Source organism: Jaculus jaculus, chromosome 5 (assembly GCF_020740685.1).
Source record: "Jaculus jaculus isolate mJacJac1 chromosome 5, mJacJac1.mat.Y.cur, whole genome shotgun sequence".
Classification (NCBI taxonomy): domain Eukaryota; kingdom Metazoa; phylum Chordata; class Mammalia; order Rodentia; family Dipodidae; genus Jaculus; species Jaculus jaculus.
Genome location: NC_059106.1, coordinates 69,167,431 through 69,188,812, shown reverse-complemented (window position 1 = coordinate 69,188,812; position 21,382 = coordinate 69,167,431). Strand labels below are relative to the sequence as shown.

Genomic DNA, 21,382 nt, shown 5'->3' with positions numbered 1-21,382 from the left:
AACTGGAGTGCATGGAGCCGGCTGCGCTCAGAGGGAGAAGGGCGGCCGCTGGGTCCGCGTCCCCTGACTTTTCCAAGTGCGACCGCCCGTCCTCCAGGAACCCACTCGGGCGCATCCGCCCCCGAGATACCGCACGCCCGCTGGACCCCGCGCTGGGTGACCCCTGCAGGGTGTGTGGACTCCGCGCTCCGGTTCCTGCCGTCGGGCGAGGGCTGCGCCGCGGCTGCCGGGGAGCCCCGCACCGCCCGCCCCATGCTGGTGCACACCTACCCCGCCATGGTGAGTGGTCCCGGTCCCGGGGCGCTCGGTCGGCCACGTCGGACTTCTGGGGCTTAGAGGGCTTAGATCGAGGACGCCTGGGTGCTGGACCTTCTGAGCGCCCGGCCCCGGTGCCAACGAAATCTCGGTGCCAAGGGGCCGCAGGACACCGGCTGACCGCGCGGTGGCCGGGGCCGGGTGGGTGCAGTCCGCGGCTCCTGCGCCCACGGGTCGTTGGGTGACGCTGGGTCCCTCCGTCCCCCGCAGGCGACGGGGACGGCCACCAGACCCTCCCTCGGGGCTCCTCCTCCGAGGCGCTTTGGGCTGCGGGTGGGCGGCCTAACGCGCCCCTGTTTTTCCCCAGGAGCGCCCCGACGGGCTAGGCGCAGCGGCCGGAGGGACCCGCCTGTCGTCTCTGCCCCAGGCGGCCTACGGGCCGGCGCCGCCGCTGTGCCACACGCCGGCCGCCACCGCCGCGGCGGACTTCCAGCCGCCCTACTTCCCGCCGCCCTACCCGCAGCCGCCGCTGCCCTATGGCCAGGCGCCCGACGCCGCCGCCGCGTTCCCGCACCTGGCCGCGGACCCGTACGGCGGCCTGGCGCCCCTGGCGCAACCGCAGCCTCCGCAGGCCGCCTGGGCCGCGCCCCGCGCCGCCGCCCGCGCCCACGACGAGCCTCCCGGCTTGCTGGCGCCGCCCGCCCGAGCTCTGGGCCTCGACCCGCGCCGGGACTACGCGGCCGCCGTGCCCCGGCTCCTGCACAGCCTGGCCGACGGCGCACACGGCCTGGCCGACGCGCCTCTCGGCCTGCCTGGCCTGGCCGCTCCGCCCGGCCTGGAGGATCTGCAGGTGAGACTTGAGGGGTCACCCATGGGCCCGGTGACTTGGCACCCTAACTAGAAGATATATATATATATATACACACACACACACACACACACACACACATATACATACATACATACATACATACATTATATAGTATATAATTGATATATATAATCAAACACAAGCCAGGCATGGCAGCTCACGCCTTTAATCTCAGCACTCGATAGGATTGCTTCGAGTTCGAAGTCAACCTGGGACTACAGAGTGAGCTCCAGATCATCCTGGGCTAGTGTGAGACCCTACCTCAAAAAAAAAAAAAGGGGGGGGTGGTGGTTGTGGTGGTAGTGGTTGGAAAGATGGTTTACCGGTTAAGGCTCTTGCCTGCCAAGCCTAAGGACTTAGGGTTCGACTCCCCGGAACCCACGTAAGCCAGATACACACGGTGGCGCATGTGTCTGGAGTTCGTTTCCAGAGGCTGGAGGCCTTAGCGCGCTCGTTTTCCCTCTCTCTCCCTCACTCTCTGTGTCATAAATAAATAAATAATTTATACATATAGACAAACACTGGAACCCACTTTTCCTCCCAGCCCACCACGCCCCTTGGGTAAGGTGCAGGCCATTGAAGGGGCCTGGAACTGAATAGGTGCGCGCTGCTGGGGTGACAGCAACTTTCAGCGCAGAACCGAATCGCTTCTCACCTCTTTCCCAACCCCCGGTGTGACTCAGCCACGTGGGGATCCACGCCCAGTCCCGGCTGCTGGGACAGCCTGGCCTGGGTTAAGGGAGTCCGGGTACTTGCTTGAGGCAAGCTGAGCACCTACGGCCCCCGGCTCCCGCTCGGCCGCAGATGGTGCGGAGCTTGGGCGACTCCGGCTCCTGCCCGTCGCTGCCCCAGGTGGCGGGGGTGCGCGCAGGGCGGAGCCGACCAGGACCTGGGACAGAGCCGGGCTTGGGGCTAAGTGAGCACGCACCCTCACCACCGTCCTCTCCTCCTTGCAGGCCATGGATGAGCCGGGGATGAGCCTCCTGGATCAATCCGTGATCAAGAAAGGTAAGGAGTGACGGGCTTACTGCCAGAGCAGAGACGGGGACAGACGGTGTGCACGCTCCTGGGCGCGCAGTCCCATTTTCTTCCACCCGTGCCCTGCGCAGTGACCACCGGACACCCTTTGTCGCCCCGGAAAACGACGGGTAGCGGCGGCTGTGGGCTCAGCCAGTTGCTGGTGGGCAGTAGCACTGGCTCGGTGGTTTTGCTTCTGCAGTCGGGGACACCTGAGGTGGGCTACAGCGAGGCTGAGCTAGGCTGTCTACAAGGAGGAGCCGGGCTTCTCCTCGCCTAGGGGGTGAGCGCTCGGGTTGATCTGGAGTTAATTTGCAGAATGAGTTAAAACCGCTTCCCTGTTTCCTAAGAAGTGGGAAGGAGAGTGCTTTCCCCACACACTTCCACTTTTCCGAACTTTAACATTTTGGAGCCTGGCAGGCGCTTTCTGCCTCATCCTTCCCAGCAGAGCCTTGGGGGCCTTCCACCACCACCGCCGCCACTACCCTATACACACGCCCAGGGGGATTTTCTTTCAGCAGGAGCCTCTGGCAGCATTTCGGGTTAGAAGAGCCATCGTGTGATAGGCCCTGTGCTGCCCGGCCAGCCTCCCTTCTCCTGGGTGTCTGTGTGTCTGAGCTCAGGGCCCTGTTCGTGTCTCCGTTTCTCTTCTAGGCGTCAGCATTTCTTGGTGCATGTCTTTGTAAGTTTGTGCTTTGCCTCTGTGTATGCTAGGGTATGTTGTTTTCTGTGTGTGGGTGTTCCGCTGTGTGCCTAGAGGTTCCCGGTTGTGCCCTGAAATTTGTCCTTTGGTATCTGATGATTTCTAACCATATGAGGGCCCCCTCCCTATGTTTTGAAGGTGTGTCTTTATGCATTAATAAAAGCCAGGGGTGTGAGACTTTGAGCCCTGAGGACCAAGTTCTGGCCATGCCAGGGAAAGGTGAGAAAGACAGACAGACAGGGACACCCTTTAAGGGGCCTAGACCTTCAGCAATCTTCTGGGGGGGGGTATCAGCACCCAGAGGAATTCAGAGGCACACAAGAGTTTATGATGGCCCCAGGCAGGTACAGGTCCTACAGGATTTGCCTGGAGCGGTCTTTCCTAAGAATCGAAGTCAAGCCCAGGCTCTGCTTGTCCATAGGTTCTCAGGGGAGGCTTTGTGATGCATGGGGCTGGATTCCCCGGAACTACAGTTGTGTAGCTCAGAGTTGGCTGGACCTGGAGTGTATGAGAGGGAATGAAAGGACAGGGTTTCAGGAACTTGGGGGTGTGTGTGGCCTCCAGGAATTCTGGCACCAGAGGCTACGGGTATAGAGAGGATGCTGGAAACTGCACTGTGTACCCCACCTCACCCCACCCCATCCATACATTTTCTAGAAGCATCTTTGTTGTTTTAGTGGACAGCTCAGGTCTTAAACCTCATAGGAACAGGAACTGGGTCGGCAAGAACCTGCCACTGGGCTTGATCCACGGTCCAGTGGATAGTGGAGCATTGTGTAAGCCCCCAATACCTGGCTCACCCCAGGCTCAAGGGCAGGGAACCCAGGTTCATTTACTCCCTAGGAAAGCCAAGATTTTAGGAAGGGTCTAAGGGATGCTCAAGTACAAAGATCTGCTGTTGGCCTGATGAGTATCTTAACCTCAACCCAGCCAGGTGACAGGATGCCAGGAGAGAGGGTCAACGCCTCCCCCCAAGGCACAGCCAGCTCCAGGCCCCCGTCGTCCACCCTGAGCTCAGCCATGGTGGCAAGGCAGGCAACCGGGCTAGAGCCCTGTGCCCTGGAGCCTTGAAGCTCAGCTTAACCGGAAGTTTTCACCCGGCTCTTGGTGGTCACAGCTGGACTCAGTCTCACCCGAGCCCCTTAGATCGCCATCAGGACCGCGGGTTAGCACACTCGTCCCTTGGGATTGCATAGGGTCGTTTACCGGAGCCCCCTGACCATGTTAGGGGAGGCTGGAATGCCACTTCGCCCCGGGCGGGCTCGGGCTCTCCGTTGCAGAAAATAGCCGCGGCGGGCGCGAGGGGTGGCTGCCTCCCTCGCTGGGGGCTTGAGGTCCTGAGGTAGAAACCGAGGCAGCCCTAGCGCCCATCCTCTTCCTTCCTGGGGGTGCTCGATCTCTCATCAGGGCTGGGGAGAGCGGAGCCTGGACCGGGTACCACATTCTTCTCAGACTCCAGGCATTTGCCCAGCAGGGACTCCCGCTCCACCACACCCTTTTTAGGTCGGCTTCTTGCAGCCACCTTGTGGGCCCGGGTTGGGGTGTGGAGTGGGAGGTGGGCAGATAGGGAGGGCGGCAGAAAGGGAAGTGTGCGAGCCTTCCATTTTCTTTTCTTTCTTTTTTTTTTTTTAATATATTTTATTTACTTATTTGAGAGAGAGAGAGAGAATGGGCACGCCAGGGCTTCCAGCCACTACAAACAAACTCCAGATGCATGGGCCCCCTTGTGCCTCTGGCTTATGTGGGTCCTGGAGAGTCGAACCGGGATCCTTTGGCTTTGCAGGCAAACGCCTTAACTGCTAAGCCATCTCTCCAGCCCGAGCCTTCCATTTTCTGCCCACATCTGACTCCTCCAGTTTTGCAAGGATGTCCCAGAGACGCAGAAAGCAGGCGGGATTGGAAGAGGGATGGAGCTGCCCATAATTTCCTGCGGAGAAGGGTGGAGTGGAGAAGACGGGAATGTCTGTCTATACAGGACTCCTTAGGAGTGCACCGGACGACCCGCCCAGCCCAAGGTTAGGAGGCTTCCTAAAGGAACACAGTTTGAACCGCATTTCTTGAATGTTTAGTGGGTTCAATGATGAACGCTGGTTTTTAAGTCTGAGTGCACTGGGACAGGGTGTAGAACGGGCCCAGCTGCCTCACCATGCTAGGCATAGCTTGCACCAACGCCTTCCCTGTGGAAAACTCAGAGAGGAAAAAAGATTGAAAACGTGTGTGGGTGTCATGTTAGACAGTCGCAGCTGGAGGGGAGTGGTTTGGGAATGGGTCTTGAGATACATCCTCCTCATCTCCCGTCTCTCGAGGAGGATGGCTGGTGGCCTACATAGGGCTGGGAACTCCCTCTGGGCGGATACAGGGCCTGGATCACAGGGGTTCTCCAGGGATGGCTGTAAACAGTCTCCCCTCTCCTTTGCTCTTTTTGGCTCTGGGGAAAGCTGCAAGGCAGATAGGAGGGGCTCAGTTTTCAAATGCACTGCAGGCAACCCAGCCCTGTGAGGTGAGTGAGACACTCTGGTTCTGAGACAGAGTTTAGGAGTGAGCCAAAAACCTCAGCAACCAAGAAAAGTAGTATATTAATGTTATTTTAAAAATTAAAAATAATGCAGCCAAGCGAGCGTGGTGGCGCACACCTTTAATCCCAGCATTTGGGAGGCAGAGGTAGGAGGATTGCCATGAGTTTGAGGCCACCCTGAGAGTACAATTCCAGGTCAGCCTGGGCTAGAGTGAGACCCTACCTCGAAAAACAACAAAATAATAAATAAATAAATAAATATAAAAATAAATAAATAAATAAATAAATAAAATGCAAAAAGATTGCTTGGCATAATGGTGTAGGCCTTTAATCCCAGCACTTTGGGAGGCAGAGGTAGGAGGATCACTGTGAGTTGAAGGCCAGCTGGGGACTACAGAGTACAGATCAGCCTGAGCTAGAGTGAGACCTTATCTCAAAACAAACAAACAAAAAAAGTGCAAAATGATGATGAGCTATCAATTTTATATAAAGACAGGATCTAACTCAGCACTTCCATAACTTTCTCTCTCTCGCGTCCCAGGATACTGTCCATCCCCAAAGGCAGAACCATTGTCCATGCGGAAAGACAGTGAGAGCCACGGAGTGCTTGGAGCCAAGGACTGAAGGATAGGAGTCTATCTAAAAGCAACAGTGGTGGCTGATGAGAAAAGCAGGTTCCACTGGGACACTTAAGACTCAAGAGAGCTGGAAGGAGTATCACTGCCTCACCTGTTTGCCTTCTTCCTGCTACTCCTGTCCCCAGGCTTTGGCCATCAGGACCCTAAAGTCTAGGGAAGCACCAGTATAAGATCTCCTGGTCCTACTGGTTAAAAATGCAGCTAGGAAGCTGGGTGTGGTGGCACATGCCTTTAATCCCAGCACTCAGGAGGCAGAGGTAGGAGGATTGCCATGAGTTTGAGGCCACCCTGAGACTCCGTAGTGAATTCCAGGTCAGCCTGGGCTAGAGTGAGACCCTAGCTCGAAAGACAAAATAAAACAACAACAACAACAAAAAAGCAGCTAGGAGTATGTGGTGCATGTCTATAAATCCTAGCACTGAGGAGGATGAAGTGAGGATTGTAAAGTGAAGTGAGGAGTGTAAAGTGAAGTGAGGAGTGTAAAGTCACAGCATGGGCTACATAGTGAGTTCAAGGACACCCTGTACATACTGAGAACCTGTCTCAGAGAACACAAACAAGATATAGATTTTGGCTTTTTTTAAAAAAATTTTTCTCAGGCTAGTCTTGAACTCAGTGATCTTCCTACCTCAACCTCCTGAGTGATGGCATTAAAGGTGTGTATCACCATGCCCAGCTTGAGATGGGATTTTTTTGTTTGTTTTTTCATGGTTGGGTCTTACTCTAGCTAGGTTCACTATGTAGTATGTAGTATGTTGGCCTGGAACTCATGGTGATTCTCCTGCCCCTGCCTCCCAAGTGCTGGGATTAAAGGCATGCGGAACCATGCCTGGCTAAGGTGTGATTTTTATTTTTATTTTTTTAAATTTTTATTAGCATTTTCCATGATTATAAAAAAAATCCCATGGTAATTCCCTCCCTCCCCCTATTTTTATTTTTTGAGGTAGAGTTTCACTCTAGCCCAGGCTGGCCTGGAATTCATTATGTAGTCTCAGGGTGTCCTCAAACCCACAATACTCCTACCTCTACCTCCCTATTGCTGGGATTAAAGGCATGCACCACCACACCCAGCTGTACATTTATTCAAAATCATTATATTGTGTTTTTACAGAGGGGTGAATTATTTTAGTTATACACCATTTTAGCTCCATAAATTTATTAAAAAATAAAACTTCTTGGGCCATATGTACTTCCAGGGGTTCTCATTCAACAGATGCAAGATGTCCTTAAAAATCACATTTTAAGTGGGTGTGGGGGTGCACACCTTTAATCCCAGCACTCGAGAGGCTGAGTTCTAGGCCACCCTGAGACTACATAATGAATTCTAGGTCAGCCTGGGCTACAGTGGGACCCTACCTTGAAAAAAAAAAAAAGTGCAATTTTATAACCACTATCACAATCCATTTGAGACATGTCTGTCACCATCAAAATTCTTTCATTTCCATTTGTAACTAATCCTCATTTTCACCCCAAGCCTTAGGCAACAACTGATCTGCTTTCATTCCATAAATTTGCATATTATAGGCATGTTATACAAAGAGGATAAGTATATATTTTGCATGTACATTCTTTGTTTTAAGATTTATTTTTATTTATTTATTAGAGACTAGAGTCAGAGATAGAGACAGAGAGAGAGAATGGGCACGCCAGAGCCTCTAGCCATTGCTAACGAACTTCAGATGTACGTGACACCTTGTGTATCTGGCTTACCTGAGATGTGGGTCTTGGGGAATTGAACCTTGGTCCTTTGGGTTTTCAGGCAAGCACCTTTACTGGTAAGCCATCCCTCCAGCTCTTTGTTTTATTTATTTTGTTTTTCATCATAGAGTCTTGCTCTAGCCCAGGCTGACCTGGAATTCACCATGTAGTCTGAAGGTGGCCTCAAACTCATGACCATCCTCTTACTTCTGCCTCCTGAGTCCTGGGATTTAAGGCATGTACCACCCTGAGACTACATAGTGAATTCCAGGAAGCCTGGACTAGAGTGAAACCCTACCTTGAAAAACCAAAACAAAAAAAGAAGGAAAATTAAATATTTTGAGATGGCTTAACGGTTAAGGCTTGCCTATAAAGCCAAAGGATCTAGATTCAACTCCCCAGTACCCACATAAGCTAGATGCACAAGGTGGTGCATGTGTCTGAAGTTTGTTTACAGTGGCTGGAGGCCCTGGCATGCCCACTTTCCTCCTCTCTATCTGGCTCTTTCTCTCAAATAAATAATAAAAAGTCTTTTTTTTTTCATTAACAACTTCCATGATTATAAAAAAATAACCCATGGTAAAAAAAGTCTTTTTTTTAACCTGGGAGTGGTGGTTTAATTCCAGGATTCTGAAAGCAGAGGTAGGATTGCCATGAGTTTGAGAACACCCTAACACTACATAGTAGATTGCAGATCAGCCTGAGCTGGAGTGAGACCCTACCTTGAAAAGAAGCCTACAGACTTGGGAGTGTGCATCTGTCTGACAGGTTCAGTAATTGGCTCTTGTGGCAATTCTGGGTCTTATGAGTATATGAGTGGCTTCTGTGTGTGTATCCTGGACCACAGGAAGGGCACTTCTGCTTCAGGAGTCACTGTAGTGAGGGCTGTCCTGTGAATGTTGAGGCAAACCACAGTGTCACCTGCACCATAGCTTCTTCTCCAGCCAGCCCATCTCCATAATGTTGGACTCCATTCTCATGCCATTTTTTTTTTCAAGGTAGAGTCTCACTCTAGCCCAGGCTGACCTGAAATTTCACTCCGTAGTCTCAGGATGGCCTTGAACTCACAGTGATCCTCCTACCTCTGTCACCATGTCATAACATGAATTTACACTTGGCTGCCACTCTGTTTGCAGGAATGTCATCAGCATTAGAAAGTGCCTGTGTGCGCCCACATTACACACTGAAGGAGGGCACACTATGCCCGTGTGGAGCTGTGGCTGAGGACCCAGTGAGTGCGTATGTGCTCACGTACAGTCTCACCCTCACTGCTGTACCTAAGCCAAAGGCATACTTGTTTTTTAAGATTTATTTTATTTTAATTTATTTATTTGAGAGAGATACATAAATAGGCAGGTAGAGAGAGAGAGAGAGAAAGAGAGAATGGGCACTCCACAGCCACCAGCCACTGCAAACGAACTCCAGATGCATGTCTGGCTTACGTGGGTCCCGGGGAGTCAAACGTGGGTCCTTTGGCTTTGCAGGCAAGTGCTTTAACCACTAAGACACCTCTCCAGCCCCATACTAATTTTTAATAGAGTCACTTTGGTGACACACACTCATGTTTGCACATGCACAAATAGCCTTACACAGCCTTGATCTCCTTAGGGCATCCCAGGCTTTAAATATTATTTATTTCTTTATTTGAGAGAAAGAGGCACACACAGACAAAGAACAGACATGCCAGGGCCTCTAGCCACTGAAAACCAACTCCAAACACGTGTCCCCTTGTGCATCTGGCTTACGTGGATCCTGGGGAATTGAGCCAAGGTCCTTTGGCTTGTCAGGCAAATGCCTTAACTACTAAGCCATTTCTCCAGCCCTATTTTTTTCCAGCCCTATTTTTTTTATTTTTGTTTATTTTTATTTACTTATTTGATAGTGACAGAGTGAGAAAGGGGGGGGGGGAGAATGGGCACGCCAGGGCTTCCAGCCACTGCAAATGAATTCTTTTTTTTTTTTTTTTTTTTTTGAGGTAGGGTCTCACTCTGGCTCAGGCTGACCTGGAATTCACTATGTACTCTCAGGGTGGCCTCGAACTCTCGGTGATCCTCCTACCTCTGCCTCCCAAGTGCTGGGATTAAAGGCCTGTGCCACCACGCCTGGCTGCAAATGAACTCTTTAAAAAAATATTTATTTATTTGAAAGAGAGAGAAAAAGAGGTAGATAAAAAGAGAGAATGGGCATACCAGTGCCTCCAGCCACTGCAAACAAACTCCAGATGCATGCACCCCCTTGTGCATCTGACTTGGGGCCTGGGGAATCGAACCGGGGTCCCATGCAAATGCCTTTAATCACTAAGCCATTTTCCCAACCCTAATTTAAAAAAATATTTTATTTATGTATTTGAGAAAGAGGGAGAGAGAGAGGGAGACAGAGAGAGAATGGTATCCCAGGCTTTATAATAGTTGGATGGAGGAGAAAACTACCTGTTCCTGACATCCCACTAGCTAGGAGTGATGGAGGGAGGATAGTTACTTTGACTTCTTCATCTTTTTTTTTTTTTTTTTTTTGAGGTAGGGTCTCACTAGCTCAGGCTGACCTGGAATTCACTAGTCTCATGGTGGCCTCAAATTAACAGTGATCCTCCTATGCCTCCCCATTAAAGGCATGTACCACCATGCCCAGCTCTACATTTTTTTTGTTTGTTTGCTATTTTTTTTTTTTTTTTCGCAGTAGCATTTCACTCTAGTTCAGGCTGACCTGAAACCCATTCTGTAATGCTAGGCTGACTTCGAACTCATGGTGGTCCTCCTACTTCTTCCTTCTAAATGCCATTGTAAAAATAATCAGCCATGGGCTGGAGTGATGGCTCAGCAGTTAAAGGTGCCTGCTTTCAAAGCCTGGCCTGGGTTTGAGTCTCCAGTACTCATATAAAGCCTGCACAATGTGGCAAGTGTCTGGAGTTCATTTGCAATGGCAGGAGGCCCTGGTGTGCCAAACTCTTTCTCTAGACTGTTGAGTACTTGGAAAGTGACTGCACTGAGTGGATATGGGGTGTAAGTACAAAATGCACATTGAATTTTGAACCCTAAGTACAAAGAAAGAATGAAATATGACTCATTCATTATTATTAGTTTTTATTTATTTAATTTTTTTTGAGGTAGGATCTCACTCTGGCCCAGGCTGACCTGGAATTAACTATGTAGTCTCAGGGTGGCCTCAAACTCACAGTGATTCTTCTACCTCTGCTGGGATTAAAGGAATGTGCCACCATACCTGGTTCATTAATTATTTTTAAAATATTGATTATTGGGACCAGGGGAGATGCATCTGTGGTTAGAGGCACTTGCTTGCAAAGCCTATCCACGTCAGGTTCAGTTCCCCAGTACCCATATGAAGCCAGATTCACAAAGTGGTGCATGTGTCTGAAGTTTGTTTCCAGTGGCAGGAGGCCCTGGTGGGACTATATTCACTCTCTCAAATATATAAATATCTTTAAAAATTATAAAATGTCGATTACATAGTGAAATGATTATGCTTTTGATATATAAGTATAAATATGTTAAGCTATTATATTAATTAAAATTAATCTCAGGACTGGGGGTGTTGTTCAGTTTGTAGAGTACTTGCTTAGCGTGTACAAAGCCCTGAATTCAGCCGGGCATGGTGGCACACACCTTTAATCCCAGCACTTGGGAGGCAGAGGTAGGAGGTTCACTGTGAGTTTGAGGACACCTTGAGACTCTATAGTGAATGCCAGGTCAGCCTGGGCTAGAGTGAAACCCTATCTTGAAAAAAAAAAACAAACCAAATAAAACAAAGCCCTGAGTTCAATCCCCAGCAACACATAAACTAGGCATGGTGGCACACACCTGTGATCCCAGGACCAGAGGGGTGGAGGCAGGAGGGTCAGGAACTCAGGGCCATCCTCAGCTACACAGTGAGTTTGAAGCTAGGCTAGTTACATGAGACCCTGTCAAAAAATATCTCAGCCAGGCGTGGTGGCGCACACCTTTAATCCCAGCACTTGGGAGGCAGAGGTAGGAGAATCGCTGAGTTTGAGGTCACCCTGAGAATGCAGAGTGAATTCCAGGTCAGCCTGAGCTACAGTGAGACCCTACCTTGAAAAACAAACAAAAAAAAATTTAAAAAATCTCAAAAAAACCACCACACATGTGTTTCTACTTTTAAAATTTTATTTATTGAGCAGGCATGGTGGTACATGCCTTTATTCCAGCACTCGGGAGGCAGAGGTAGGAGGATCGCCATGAGTTTGAGGCCACCCTGAGACTACATAGTGAGTTCCAGGTCGGCCTAGACTGAAATGAGACACTACCTTGAAAAACAACAACAACAAAAAGTCTGTGTTTACTTTTTTAAAAATAATATACTTTATTTTTTAATTTGAGAGAGAATAGGTGTGCCAAGTCCTCCAGCCACTGCAAAAGAACTCCATATGTATGCGCCCCCTTGTGCATCTGGCTTACATGGGTCCTGGAGAATCAAACTGGGGTCCTTTGGCTTTGCAGACAAATGCCTTAACCACTAAGCCATCTCTCCAGCCCCAGGGTCATCTTTTTACCTCTTCTTTGTAAAGTTCTTGGCACACAGGTGCTGATCAAGTATTTTCTGAGTATCGGGAAGGCAAAGAGCACTGCCTTGGAGACTGGAGCCCCGGGCTTACTAGCTGTGTGATCTCAGACACAGTTCCACCTCTCCACACCTATAGAATTGGAAATAATAAGGGCATGGCCCTCGTGAGTTGTTCTGCCAGTTTTGAGGAATAACTGGTATGAACAGAACAGTGAGGGCTCAGTAGTTGTTAGCCCAGCCTCCCCACTTGATCCCCACACCCAACACACACAAGGCCTTGTCTTGGCTTTCACTCCCTGAAAGAGAAGGCCAGGGGGCTCCTTTAAAGAGGCAGATGCCTCTCTTCTCCCTTCCCTCTGAAGTGAAGTAGGAAGATAGAGGTTAGACTGTAGAAAATAACTCTTTTGGTGGTGTTATAATTAGCTTCTTTGATTCCCTTCCTTGCCCTTCACAGATACTGAGAGGACATGGAGATGGGTGCTGTGAGGGCACTTTGTTGTCTCCTGGAGTATCCCAGAGTGGCCCAGCAGGAAAGGGATAAGGCTGGAGGCCAACTAGGGCTAGAAACCCCCTGTTCTTCACTGCAATCTGGGTGGGAAGGTGGGATTATAGTGGGAAGGAGCAGATGGGGTCTCTCAGACCCAGATGGACCCTGCCATGGTGACCCAGGAATCCTCCCTCCAACTCAGACCCATTTCTTCACATTCAGTTCTTTCTCAGATGGCACCCAACAGAATGTCAACACCTAGCTGAAGTCAAGATGTTTTCCCAGTTTTTAGAATATTTTATTTATTTACTAGAGAGAAAGAGAGAGAATGGGCACACCAGGGCCTCTAGCCACTGCAAACAAACTCTACCTTATGCTTCTGGCTTATGTGGGTACTGGGGAATCAAACCTAGGTTCTCAGGCTTTGCAGGTAAGCGCCTTAACTACTAAGCCATCTCTCTAGCCCTGAAGCCCAGATTTAAGGAATCAGCTGGGCTTAGGATATGGTGTCAACCTTCAGACAGCTCTGGGTTCAGTGTTGATGCCTATAACTGGCTTGGGCTTGTTACTTTTGCCCCATTGTGCCTCGGTATCTCCCTTTGTACAGCAGGGATAATAGAACCTTCCTCTGGAAGGCGTTGGAATCATTCAATGTACATGGCAGGTGAGTCATCAAGTTGGCTCCACAGCTGGCTGATGCCTGTCCTGTGGTCAGTGGCTCAGTGTCCCCCTTCTCTCTCTTCCCTTGCTTCTGCTCCACAGTCCCTATCCCCTCCAAAGCTGGCAGCCTCTCCGCCCTCTCACTGGCCAAAGACAGCCTGGTTGGCGGCATCACCAACCCCAGTGAGGTCTTCTGCTCCGTGCCTGGCCGGCTCTCGTTGCTCAGCTCAACTTCCAAGTACAAGGTGACCGTGGGGGAGGTGCAGCGGCGACTCTCGCCTCCCGAGTGCCTCAACGCCTCCCTCCTGGGGGGTGTCCTCCGCAGGTAGGAAGGCCAGCCCAGTCCTGCACTGCACCTCATAATGTCAGAGAAGGGATCAGCTTCGCCCCAGACCCCACTCTCCCAGACAGAGCAGAGCCCAATTTGTGCATGCTCTGTTGGCAGGTCTAGGTCCTCAGGAGCTCCCACAAATCTTTGTAACTGGGGTAGGAAAGGGGCAGAGAGGACAAGGCTGGCTCTGGGAAATGGGAATTCCTCCCTGACCCCACTCGCCCTTTCCCCATGGCAGCACAGACTTCGCTGGTATGAGTTTGGGGTGGGAAACATGGTGGGCCATGGTCCCTTTCTTCGCATGCTTTCGTGCCTGAAAAAGGGAAGGGACGGGAAGGCTGGGCGTGGTGGCGCACGCCTTTAATCCCAGCACTCCAGAGGCAGAGGTAGGAGGATCGCCATGAGTATGAGGCTGCCCTAGACTACATAGTGAATTCCAGGTCAGCTTGAGCTAGAGTGAGGCCCTGCCTTGAAAGAAACGGGGGAGGGAATCTGCTTCAGGGCTGTCTGTTTTGATGGTGTGAGGCCTGTGCACGTGCATGTATGTCTGTTAGGGGATGGTCAGGAGTGTTGCATGAGTGTGAGGTCCTGTATTAGTGAGAATGTGTGTCTCTGTGTGTGTGTGCAACAGCATGTGTATCTGCTGCCAGTCATATGTTTACATGTGTGTACACTTGTAGGGGTACCTCCTTATCCCTGGTCTCTTTGAGCATCCTGGAGAGAATTGTGTAAGTCTCTCTCACTGTCCACATACATCTCTGGGATTGTGACTTGGTGTGAACACGTCTCTGTATTCCTGGGTCTCCCTTGGCATTCAAGTCTGTGTGTCTCTCTACTGGTGCATGTGTTTCCATATTCTTGGAGAAACATTCCATGTGGATTCATCTGTGTATATGTGAGTCTGAGTCCGAATGTGTGTGTAGTGTGTCTTCCTGTGTCTCTGTCCATGTCCCTGCATCTCCACATACAGGTTTATATAGATCCCCAGTAAATGTGCCAAAATGTGGAAGAAGGACCCTAAGGTGCTGCCGTAGGCTGTCCCTGCTGTTGAGAGGACTGGGGTGGAATGAGGGACTCCTGGAGCTCGTTCTCACAGACCAAGCTACCCAACCCAGTCTTGACTACAAAATCAGTGAGGTTAGAAAGAGGCTAAGATGTTACTAGAGACCCCAAGGACTTTCCAAGGCCTGACCCAAGCCTCAACAGGGTTTGGTGCCGGCAACAAGACTCTTTGGAATCACTCACTCTATAGACTTCCCTCTTGTCTTCATATTTGTATGCATCTCTCTGTGCACATCAAGGGCCAAGTCCAAGAATGGAGGCCGCTGTCTGCGGGAACGGCTGGAGAAGATTGGGCTCAACCTGCCAGCTGGCCGTCGGAAGGCAGCCAACGTCACGCTACTGACCTCGCTGGTGGAAGGTGAGTGATCCTGGAGCTGAGCATGAGTGTGGGGAGACATGTCATCTGGTGTGACTGTCTCTATGAAGGGATTGTGTCATGTATAGTGAGCATTGCATGGACTCAATGTGTCACATACAGGGAGTATGTATGTATAGTAATGTGTGTACAACTGGTCCATCTGAGTACCCACCATGACTTGAAAATACTTTAAGGGCTAGGGAGATGGCTCAGTGGTTAAGGCACTTGCTTGCAAAGGCTGACAGCCTGGGTTCAATTCCCAAGGACCCATGTAAAGCCAGATCAGATGCACAAAGTGGCACATGTGTCTGGAATTTGTTAGCGGTGGCAGGAGGCCCTGGCACACACTCCCTCTCTTTCTGCTTGCAAATAAACAAAATTTTAAAAAAATATATTTTAAATATTTTATTTTTATTTATTTGACAGAGAGAGGAAGGGAGAGAGACACACACACAGATAGAGAATGAATAGGCATGCCAGGGCCTCCAGCCACTGCAAACTCCAGATGCATGTTCCCCCTTGTGCATCTGGTTAACGTGAGTCCTGGGGAATCAAACCTGGGTCCTTTGGCTTTGCAGGCAAACGCCTTAACTGCTAAGCCATCCCTCCAGCTCAATAAAAGTTTTTTAAAATACGTTAAAAATGGGCTGGATAGGGCTGGAGGATAGCTCAGTGGTTAAAGCACTTGCCTAGTAAACCAAAGGACCTAGGTTCGATTCCCCAGGACCCACATAAGCCAGATAGACAAGGGGGCGCATGTGCCTGGAGTTCATTTGCAGTGTCTGGAGGCCCTGGTGCACCCATTCTCTCTCTTTCTCTGTCAAATAAGAAATAAAACTAACTAACTAAATAAAAAGAATAGTAAAAATGGGCTGGATAGCCAGATGTGGTGGCGCATGCCTTTAATCCCAGCACTTGGGAGGCAGAGGTAGGAGGATTACCATGAGTTCGAGGCCAGCCTGAGACTACATAGTGAATTCCAGGTCAGCCTGGGCTAGAGTGAAACCCTACCTCAAAAAACAAACCAAAAAAAAAAAAAAAAAAGGGTGTGTGTGTGTGGGGTCTTAGTGGCTAAGATGCTTGCCTAAGGACCCATGTTGGACTCTCTAGATCCCACATAAGGCAGATGTGCAAAGGTGATGCAAGTATAAGGTTGCACATGCCCATTAGGTGGCACAAGCATCTGGAGTTCGATTACAGTCGCTGAGGCCCTGGTGTGCCAATTCTCCCTCTTTTTTGTTCTCTTAAAAAATACATTAAAAATTTTGAAGCTAGGCATGGTGACCACACCTTTAATCCAAGAATTTGGGAGGCAGAGGTAGGAGGCCAGCTTGGACTAGAGTTACCTTACCTGGAAAAACCAAAAACAAAATAAAACAAAAAAAATTTGCACCTGTACTGAACATATAGACTTTTTTGGCCATTATTCCTTTATTTTTTGGTTTTTCGAGGTAAGGTCTTGCTTTAGCCCAGGCTGATGTGGAATACATTATGTAGTCTCAGGCCAGCCTTGAACTCACAATGATCCTCCTACCTCTGCCTCCTGAGTGCTGGAATTAAAGGTGTGCACCATCACACCCAGCATCATTATTCCTTAAGCAATACCTCCCCCCCGCCCGCGCTCTCTCTCTCTCTCTCTCTCTCTCTCTCTCTCTATATATATATGTATGTATATGTATATGTATATGTATATGTATATATGTGTGTGTGTATATACACACACACACATATATATACACACACACATAATTAGGTATTATAGGTCATCTAAAAACAATTTAAAGTATATGGGAGGGTGAATGTAGGTTATATGCAAGTATTATGCCCTTTTATGTAAATGACTTTAGCACCACAAATTGGGAATTTGCAGGGGATCCCTGAAGGATCGAGTAGGACAACTGTATAGCTCTTGTGTGTGTGTCCACATATGTGTGCATACACCATAGAGCTACTTGGTGTTTGTGTGTAGGGAGAGGACCAGCCAGTGTTTAGAGGTGGGAAGTTGGTAAACAGATGAGGGAGGTGATAGCCTCCTCCCCTGGAGGTTGGTGGCTTTGGATTCTGGCTCTAGGACATGTTTTTGGCCCAGCCACTGTAGTCCCAAGAGAGAGCAATGGGATTGAGGCTGGAGTTAGGCTAGGCAGACAGGGCATTTTCAGAAGTAGGGTGGGGCAGGGAGTATAAGAGGTTCAAGGCTGGGCTCGAGGCTCCGAGGTACAGCTGACAGTAGTGACATTTCCTCTCTCCCCAGGAGAAGCTGTGCACCTGGCTCGAGACTTTGGCTATGTCTGTGAGACCGAGTTCCCAGCCAAGGCAGCTGCTGAGTACCTGTGTAGACAGCACGCTGACCCCGGGGAACTACACAGCCGCAAGAGCATGCTGCTGGCCGCCAAGTGAGCGGGGGCATGGGGCACAGAAACATGGGTGCAGTGCACCGACAGACGTCAGACCTGGAGGTGTCCAATCCCACTCAAGCACACACATGTACATGTGGCACCATGCATGGGCACAATTAGGCTCCACGCTAAAGTGCACATGGGTACACATGTGGGTGGATTACGCACTGTGTTCATCACACTGATACCTACATGGACACTCCCACAAGTCCTCAACGCACACGTAGACACCACAGTTGTATGCATTAGTACACATGGTGTCCTGTACAGGCTTATAGACCACGTGTGGGTGCTACCCTCACCTACATTGTTCCACGGCACACCAGCCCAGCTCCCAGCATGGGTCTTACTTACACATCTGTGTTGAGCCTTGCCCATCAGCTCTGCTGGTCCTGTGACCTTGCTCAGACCCCACATCATACCTGACCCCTCTGCAGATGCCCTTGCCACCGCCCTCACCACTACTCACATGCTGCCATTTCAACTCCGGTCTTCTCATCTCACTCCCGAGCCTTCAGCTGAGCCAGAGCCTGAGCCTCTGTTCCCTCAGTTGCACATGCTCAGGAATCTTCAATGGCTCTTTGCTACTGCCCTGATTCTCCTACCCTGATTTTCAAGCCAGGTTCTGTGGGATCACCTCAGGGCCTGTTTAACAAACTGCTGTTCCACCAAGATGTACTGTCTTAGTCCCCTTGGGTGGATAAATAACAAAATACCCTAAACAAAGCACCAGTTTTTTTTTTTTTTTTTTTTTTTTTTTTTTAATTTCTCTCAGTTCTGGAGGCTAGTAAGTCCAAAATCAAGATAGCTCCAAAATCAAGATAGCTCCAGTGTCTGGTGAAGGCTTGCTTTCTCACACACAGATATTTGTTGCTGTGTACCTACATGGTAGAAGGAGTCCCTCTCTGGCCTTTTTTATAAGGGCTCTACTCAATGATCTAGCCAGAGGATGTATCATCATTCTTCAGGAAGGAGGATTTCAACATAGGAATTTTGGAAGAATATAAATATTCAACCTGACCATAGTAGACTCATAAAAAAACAAAACAAAACAAAACAAAACAAAAAAAAACCCAAAAAAAACGACAGGGGTTGGTAGAGAGAAGCATCTGCAAACCACCATTCTATAGCCCATTTAGTCCAATTGACCTTCATGGGCTTGGCCTTCTCCTGCCTAGAAGCCCATCTGGTCCCCCCGCTTGACTTGACAGTCTTTCAAAACCACAGCTCTGTTCTTCCACAGGCTTTCCTCCAGGCCCCTAGTTAGCACAGGACCACCAAGACCCATGAGACTAAAAAAACGAGTCCTGGGCACCGGTGGAGCCCAGCATGCTCATGACTCAGCTCTCGCATCATGCGAGTTTGGGTTCCAGGTATATCCGTGATGCTGCCTGGATTCCATAGTGATGTAAAGATGACTGATCTTGTCTGAATCATAGGTAGAATGCACAAATAAATGAACAGCCAGACTGGAGCTGGATGGATTCACTGGGAGATCACTGGACCTGTCTGAGACCAGTATAGCTATGTTGGGAAGATGAAGTAAGGCAATGTGTACAGTGTACTTGGCACAGCACCTCAGCCTCAGTATTTCAGTTATTCAAGGCAGATTTGGAGCTGTTCCTGGTTTCATAGACAAGGCTCTGGGAAGCACTTGGGTTTATGGGGTGGGAGAAAAGGACCAGGGAGATTCCTGGATAAGGTAAGTAGTTAAGCTGCACTTTGTAGGTAAGGACATCCTCAGGGAAACAGATGATAGGGTATTGGTAAATGCTACTTAGAGTTGTATAATGTCAGGTTACTCTATTAACTTTCCCATACTTCTATTTCCTTCCTTCCCTCCCTCTCTCCTTCTTTCTTTTTTGTTTTTTTGAGGTAGTCCAGGCTGACCTGGAATTCACTGTGTAGTCTCAGGGTGGCCTCAAATTCATGATGATTCTCCTGCCTCTGCCTCCCAAGTGCTGGGATTAAAGGTGTGTGCCACTATACTATACTCGGCTTGCTTTCTTTTTTTTTCAAGGTAAGGTCTCACTCTAGCCCAGGCTGACCTGGAATTCACTATGTAATATCAGGCTGGCCTTGAATTTATAGCAATCTCCCTACCTTAGCCTCCCAAGTGCTGGGATTGAAGGCATGCACCACTACACCTGGATTTCTGTTTCCTTTTCTGCAAAATGGGTATAATAATCTGTAGATTGTCATGAGGGTCAAGTAATCGTACAAAGAGCCCTCCAAGAAGTAGGTCCTTCTCTAGACTCAGAGCCTTGTTCTTTAACCTCTGACTCCTCCATCCCCCACCAGGCAGATCTGTAAGGAGTTTGCCGACTTGATGGCTCAGGACCGGTCTCCCCTGGGTAACAGCCGCCCGGCACTCATCCTGGAACCCGGGGTGCAGAGCTGTCTGACACACTTCAGCCTCATCACCCATGGCTTCGGTGGGCCTGCCATCTGCGCTGCCCTCACGGCCTTCCAGAACTATCTGCTGGAGTCACTCAAGGGCCTGGACAAGATGTTTCTAAGCAGTGCAGCAAGTGGGCATAGTGAAACGAAGGCTTCAGAAAAGGATGTTAAGCATCGGAAATAACTGCTTCTCTCGCCCCGGAGATGAGGCCTTGGCTCCTAGGGTGAGCCTGAAAGGACTAAACAGTGTGATTAGAATCAGGCCAGAAAGAGAATGCTTATGCATAAAGCCAGAGCCCTTGGGATCTAGCTGGGAATAAGGGAGGGAGGCGTATCTATGGTGGTCTGCAGTAAGTTAAAGGGGCAGGTATCGGTCTCACATGTGAAGTTTCCTGGCCTTTGCTGAGATGGGCTTGCACAGGAATTGGCATGGCAAAGGCTGGCTCGTGGGGCAGAGTCTTCCCTCTGGGGTGCCTGGGCAGCAGTGAACAACCCAGGGAACCAAGACTCTCTGCTTTTTTACTGATGGCAGGAGGGACACTGTTAACACATCAGAGGTACTACTGAGGAGTTAGTGACCCTCACTCCGATATCTCCTACCCCAGAAAAAGGGTATGGGCAAGAGGTCCCAGTGGGCTCTTTGGATCCTTCTCACTTGGAGAAAAGTGGGCAGAAGAGGTCTATGAGGAGCAAAGAAGAAAAAGCACAAATTACAGAACCTGAATCCAGGCTGCATGTCACAGTCCTGTTGCTATTTATTTATGTATATTGTAATTAAACTTGAAAGTTTAAAAGAGTTTAACATAATTACTTATCCTAATGAGTTGGGATTCATCGCACTGTTTTTTCCTTCATGTACTATGAATTCCTTATGGGCCAGGATAGAGGGGTATGTTTGTTCACAAAGGGCTATGTGTAAGCTAAGGGGGAAGAAAGGTTTATCAGGTACCCCAAGGTCATTGCCAGAATTTTGACTCCGAAGTTGACATATACCTCCTCACCTCAGACTAATTTCTTGCTCTCTTAGCAAAATCTGATTTTGAAGCCCTCACTGTTCTGCAGCTCAGATCTGAATTCTCTTCCTAAGAGTCAGTGGGGAGAGAGACAGGGCATGGGAATTAGAAGGGAGGCTAGCATACTAAAAGGAGGGGAGGCATGTGGGCTTTGCTGAGAAGGGTGCAGATGATGGGCATCTATATGGCTTGTCAGTGTGATTGTGTGTCAAGGGAACACTGTGTGTGCATTCCTGTGTATTACTGGTCCAGTGAGGGAATGTCTGGCTGGGAGGCCCATGCAATATACACTATGTCACTGTGAGCACTGATGACTATGTGAATGTGTACTGGACAAATGTCAATTTATCATTATCTTCTTGAGAATTTTGCTCTTTGGGCATCTTTTCCTTCCTGTACTCTCTCTCCCTTTCTGCCTGTTTACTAAATATTTCGCTAAAGT

The 21,382-nt window shown here is 49.5% G+C and overlaps 1 protein-coding gene across 1 annotated transcript; it reads left to right on the top strand.

Annotated features, from left to right (window-relative positions):
* The first annotated feature begins 252 nt into the window (after nt 1-252).
* Nucleotides 253-21,223, top strand: Tfap2e (transcription factor AP-2 epsilon). The gene is made up of 7 exons (XM_045150669.1): nt 253-279; nt 623-1,105; nt 2,083-2,134; nt 13,483-13,705; nt 15,013-15,131; nt 17,383-17,524; nt 19,829-21,223. The coding sequence occupies exons 1-7, from the start codon at nt 253-255 to the stop codon at nt 20,109-20,111; spliced, it is 1,329 nt and encodes a 442-aa protein (XP_045006604.1). The 3' UTR covers nt 20,112-21,223.
* Nucleotides 21,224-21,382: the final 159 nt, after the last annotated feature.